Raw genomic sequence first — 5220 nt, forward strand, 5'->3', positions numbered from 1 at the left:
ATTCCAAGGCACAAAGAAAAAAAATTGGTCATCTCCTGCAACGGTCGGGCAAATAATACAACTCTTAGTATATGTTTGGTTATCCCAAGAGTCGGTTGGACTTACAGGGCATAGCTCCCTATCTCTTAGCACTAAGGTAACTCTCAACATATGACCGACCGACCCAAGTACTAGTCAGGCTTACAGGGCATAACTCCCTATCTCTCAACATTAATACATGGCATAACTCTTTATCTCTCAACATATGGTCGATCAGCCTAAGCGCCTATCAGATTTACAGGGCATAGTTCCCTATCTTGCAGCACTGAGGCAACTCTCAGCATAGGGTTGATTGGCTCCAGAGCTGATCGGACTTCCAAGACTATGGTCTATCGATCACAACATCGATCGAGTTTACAAGGCTCAGTGCCCCCACTTATATATAAGACAAGTGTATCAGATAATTTTCAGTACATGCCTGGTCGGTCTAAGAATCGGTCATACTTAAGGGACTTAGTTCTCCATTTCTATTATCAGTCTCCTATCATATAGTCGGTCGGCTATTAAGTTAGTCAGACTGCCTCCAGGGGAAATATTGTTAGGGAATCACAATAACCCATTAGAGAATAACAACTACTTAACAGAGAATATTTTGCTATTATAACATATATGTGTTATGGAACCTTCCTCGAATGATGACTATACATCTTCCATCACCCGACATTTTGACGGCATATTCTCTCAACTAGCTCATTGTTGCATAAGTTATAAGAAGTGATTCATATATCGATAACAGAAGATTCCTCGGGGATGACTTCACATCTTCCAGGTTGTACATCTTCTATCACCAGAAATATTCTAACACTAAATATTCTTTGTCGGCTCATTATTGCAGAGGGTAGCATAAAGGGGGGTTCTCTTCGTTGGCCAGGTACGCAAAAAACGTCCTCACACTTTACATTGTGCACACGCATCTACTGTTCATTCTCTTCTCCACTTTTGCTCAGCCACCATACTAACTTGAGCATTAGAGGGCCTGCGCCAAGTACCCCTTGTTGGTTATCGCTCTAACGTTTCCTTTGCTCTCTTTGTAGTGTGCGTAGGAAGGAGTGGCCTGGAGGAGCACTATGTGCCATTTCTTCTCCATCTTAGAGTCTTCTCCCGGTCAACAACAAAGTCATCTACCCAACACACCATCTCCACCGCTTTTAGACAGGATAAAAATTGATATTAGGTACATATTGGCACAGAAAGAACCGTATGTTGGAAAAAATATGAATGGAAAATAATGGATGGAAGGAGACTCCATTGTCAATGGGAGTTAAGTCCTACATTGAAAGTTAAGTGATATTAAAGCTGATTTATAATCACAACTATGGAAATTGTGAACGTGTGCATACCTACTCATATATATGTGTAATCGACACATTAATATGTCAAATCTGAAATTGTCAGATGTTAATTGTGAATCCATAACCATCAGATTAGTAATGGCCAACCATTGACTACAGTGACTGTCATCATACATTGAATAGCCATCCCTGAAGCAGAAAATCAATCCACCTTTGTTCCCCCTTGTTTCTTTCTCATTGTCATGCACTACGCTAGACAACTCTGCTCGTGAAAGCATTCAAGTGCATGTTCAGTTCATCATGAACAACCTGTACCATATTGCGATCGTGGTTTCGTTGTTGTATCATGGGATACAAATGTTCATCTTTAGCTCGTAGCGCTGTTGGAGGAGATAAATCTATTTTAAGAAAACTATGTAGAATACAGATCTTAGCTTCTGTCCTTCCTGACTTGGTATCGCTTTCTCAACTCGGCACTCAGTTACCCACTCAAGCTCAAGCGGCACTAGACACTTGGCCAATCTGACAACTTAAGATCATCCGTTCATGCCATCTTGACATATATAAATCTAATTTAGATTTGCACTTTTAATTCGAACTATATTCCTATAACTCCGATAACCATCTTCGTAGTAGTAAGATTGACTAAGAGTCATAGATTGTCCCACACCATAAGCTACTACATTCTCTCGACTTCATTGATAACTGGCCAGTAAATCAGATTAATAAGGCCCAAATAATAACTAACCAATGGCTAAAAGGCAATTGCAGTGCCATATTCAGTATAATTTCGCAAGATCATGGTTCTCAGAGCAAGTATCTCAGGTAATTGGTAAGAATGTCATTCACTATAACCCTGTAAGCCTTTTCCGTGGGGTGGTAGCTGTCCCAGAACACATACTCATCGACATTACTGCAAGCGGTTGCTGTCTGGCTGTTGCACAAGAGAGTGACTTCCAGTTCTCCAGTTCCACAGCACCCTCTTGTTGACTCTGTGAATCCTGCAAGAAGGGCGAGAATTCATAATCTCGTCCAATGGAAGAAATTCACATGGAGGAGAGAAGAGAGGAGATCAGCAGTCACCATATTGGCCAGGCCTCTGAACAAGATCGAGAATGATGTCGTATATGTCGATGTAGACAATTCTCACCCCAGGAAACTCTGCCGAAAGCCCTTTGATGACATTTTGAATTCTAGAGTTGTATAGCTGCGCCGCCTGGTTCCGAGCCGCGACGCATCGCCTTTCTTTCCCTCCCGCGAGAGTTCTCTGCGACGGCACGCAGCCGATGGGCGGAAGACCCACAAATCCAATCCTGGTCGCTCCGATTCCTACTACTTGCTGAAATATCAAAGTTAAAGTTATACATTATTACAGCTATAGCTACTTAAATATGTAACCAGCTAAGTTAGTCAGGCAGGCACCCTGATGAACTCTGAAGCCGAAGTGATCAACAAGTTGACGTAGGAAGGAACGTCATAGTTCCTCCTGAAAGGGGTGATGTAATAAGTGTTTGCGAGGTCGTCAGATCCTGCGCAAATAACGAACAGGGCTTGAGAGATGATCTCCGCGCCTCTGTCTGCGCCGGCAATGGAGTACAACCTCGATCTGTACTCACTGAACAGGTCGAGTTGCTTCTTCATCGGAATCACATTCTTAATTAAACAAGAGGAAGTAATTAATTAGCACAGTACATGCAGTGCATTAAGGAACAAATTAAATTAAATTCAGAAGAAGAATTCAGATTAATTATCACCAGGATTGTGGGCGTGAGGGGGTCATAGCCAGTCGCGCCGGAGGCAAAGCTGACACCAGTTAAGATGTCTTCAGGTGAGAGATCCACGCCAAGGTACGGGGGAAGTAATTGCTTCACACCTAACCTTTGAGCTGCACGATAAGAATTTATGTGAAAAATACTGACTTCTCAGCTACCTATACAAGTTTTTGGTACGTCAAATCTTAAAATTTCTGGAGATAAGAGCATTGAAGAACCGTGAGAAGTTGGTGGAGTTGGATAGAGAATCGGCATGGCCACGATTTTATTGTGGTAGGAACCATCTGTGCATCAGTCAGCTCTGAAACGAGCTAGTGATCCTGTTGCCATACTTATGGAGTAATTAATAAATTCTGTACTTCACTAGCTAGATCGATGCTTACTTCAAATTTAGCAATTGACAATTGTTTTTCTTTTTTAGAAAAATAAACATGTGTCCCTGTTTTTTTTCCCTTGGAGACATCTTACTAGATAACTTTTTTTTTTTTTTCTTTTTTATGTACCCGTTCTCATTATTCAACCGTATATCCTCTTGTCCTCCAATATTATTCTTATTATCATTTCTTATTTAAATTTTCAATCGGGTAAACGTAAGTGTCTTTTGATTAAGCGCATCATTTAATTAGGAGAAACAAGTAATTCTTGCACTGTGCACATACCTATCAGATCCGTGGGAATGAAGCCATTGGAGAACCTCCCGGTGGCGCCGCTCTCGAAGTTCTGGCCGTAAGGCGGGAAGTTGCACTTGATGATGGTGGCGAGCACGTCGTTGTTGCCCGGATCGACGATGGAGTCCCCGAAGGCAATGATCGCCGGCACCATGGGCGCCGCCGCCATCGTCCGGTTGAGGCCATCCCCAGACGTCGTGGCGGGCAGGTAGTGCAGCAGCATGAGGCCGACGAGGACCAGCTGAGCTCCCATCAACTCCATTCCCAGCTGCCGCATACCAAAGCAGAGCGCAACCCTTTAATTCTTATAGCAAAATCAAACTGGCCACCCAGGGCCAATGATTGAGTTGCGAACAGGGATCCAGGCTAGCTAGCTAGCTTCGGGTTGGGTCCTTCTTGACTTTGAAACCGACAACGTGGCACAGGAATTAATGGTTTAAATGTAGATATAGTTGAGAAGATCGTCATGTTGTTAGATAAAAATGGGAGGAGGGATAAGGACAAGTGAACATATTAATTTTTTACACATCATTTATAAAACATATAGCCTACTACTAATTTCATATTTCTATCCCACTAACTACTCTTAACCACTATATAATATTATTTTTGAGTCACTTTATAAACACATGTAAATACTGTAGTGTGTCCAATTTTCCTACAAGATCAGTTAAAGCCATGCATTCATGCTCATGAGTTATGTGTCGCTGGACGATCGAGCCATCGTGAGTTCACCTACCTGACAAGGGTTAGTTAAGGGCATCATTAATGTCGAAGAATCACATGCTGAATCATGCCATGCTGCATCTCCAGGAATCGAAATAACTAGCGGACTTGACCAATCATCCTAACCTTGTCGTCAGTGGAGATGCGTAAGCTTGTATAAGTTGAGGCAAATCCTTTAGCCTAGCTTAATTAGTTCAAAGTTGATATACGAGTGCAAGACTTCTCCTCTTTGTTTTTACACTAGTGCATTAATTTCTTAAAAGGTTTAATTAGCATCTTCTTCTTCTTCATGATTGTTCGTGGTTGTTGAGGGGGAATTTACTTATTATGGTCCATACAAAGAAGTTGTTAGAAGGACCTTTCTTAGGATGGTCAAGAAGGGCAAGTTAACTCCTTAAAGAAATCATCCATTCACCTTGAGTACAATGTCTAGGAGAGCTTTATGTCTGTAGATAGGAAGGGGTCTCTCTCTGTCAATAAGGCAAAGCAAGGAGCTGCCTCATTGATGAGCTTTAAATTAAAGTGAAAAGGGGATGACAAGACATGATCATGTGCTTTCCAAATTCTTTAGTTTGGCTCGATCTCTTCCCATAAAGTTTGAGAGTTCAATGATGTTGGGTCGAACGAAAATTGGTAGGGATGTATATTCGGATAAATCATTTGTTTTTATCTTAATAGGTTCATATGGTTAAATTATGTTCTTTCATATGAATTTAATTTGTT

General features: G+C 41.6%; 1 protein-coding gene across 1 annotated transcript; it reads right to left on the minus strand.

The window, feature by feature from the left end:
- Positions 1–1861: 1861 nt before the first annotated feature.
- Positions 1862–4068, minus strand: LOC121970145 (GDSL esterase/lipase EXL3-like). The gene is made up of 5 exons (XM_042520651.1): positions 3763–4068; positions 3086–3216; positions 2754–2984; positions 2415–2670; positions 1862–2332 (listed from the first exon to the last, which is right to left on the minus strand). Exons 1-5 carry the CDS (start codon positions 4046–4048, stop codon positions 2139–2141), a joined length of 1098 nt encoding a protein of 365 aa, XP_042376585.1. The 5' UTR covers positions 4049–4068; the 3' UTR covers positions 1862–2138.
- Between the last annotated feature and the right edge of the window lie 1152 nt (positions 4069–5220).

This window comes from Zingiber officinale, chromosome 1B (assembly GCF_018446385.1).
Source record: "Zingiber officinale cultivar Zhangliang chromosome 1B, Zo_v1.1, whole genome shotgun sequence".
Taxonomy (NCBI): Eukaryota; Viridiplantae; Streptophyta; class Magnoliopsida; order Zingiberales; family Zingiberaceae; genus Zingiber; species Zingiber officinale.

What these genes read in the sequence shown, in the direction of transcription:
- LOC121970145 (XM_042520651.1), bottom strand. Translation starts at nt 4,048, where the DNA reads ATGCGGCAGCTGGGAATGGAGTTGATGGGAGCTCAGCTGGTCCTCGTC. An exon ending in CATTCCCACGGATCTGATAG is followed by an intron (nt 3,217 to 3,762) that starts GTATGTGCACAG and finishes CTTATCGTGCAG; the next exon opens with CTCAAAGGTTAGGTGTGAAG. An exon ending in CCCTCACGCCCACAATCCTG is followed by an intron (nt 2,985 to 3,085) that starts GTGATAATTAAT and finishes TGTTTAATTAAG; the next exon opens with AATGTGATTCCGATGAAGAA.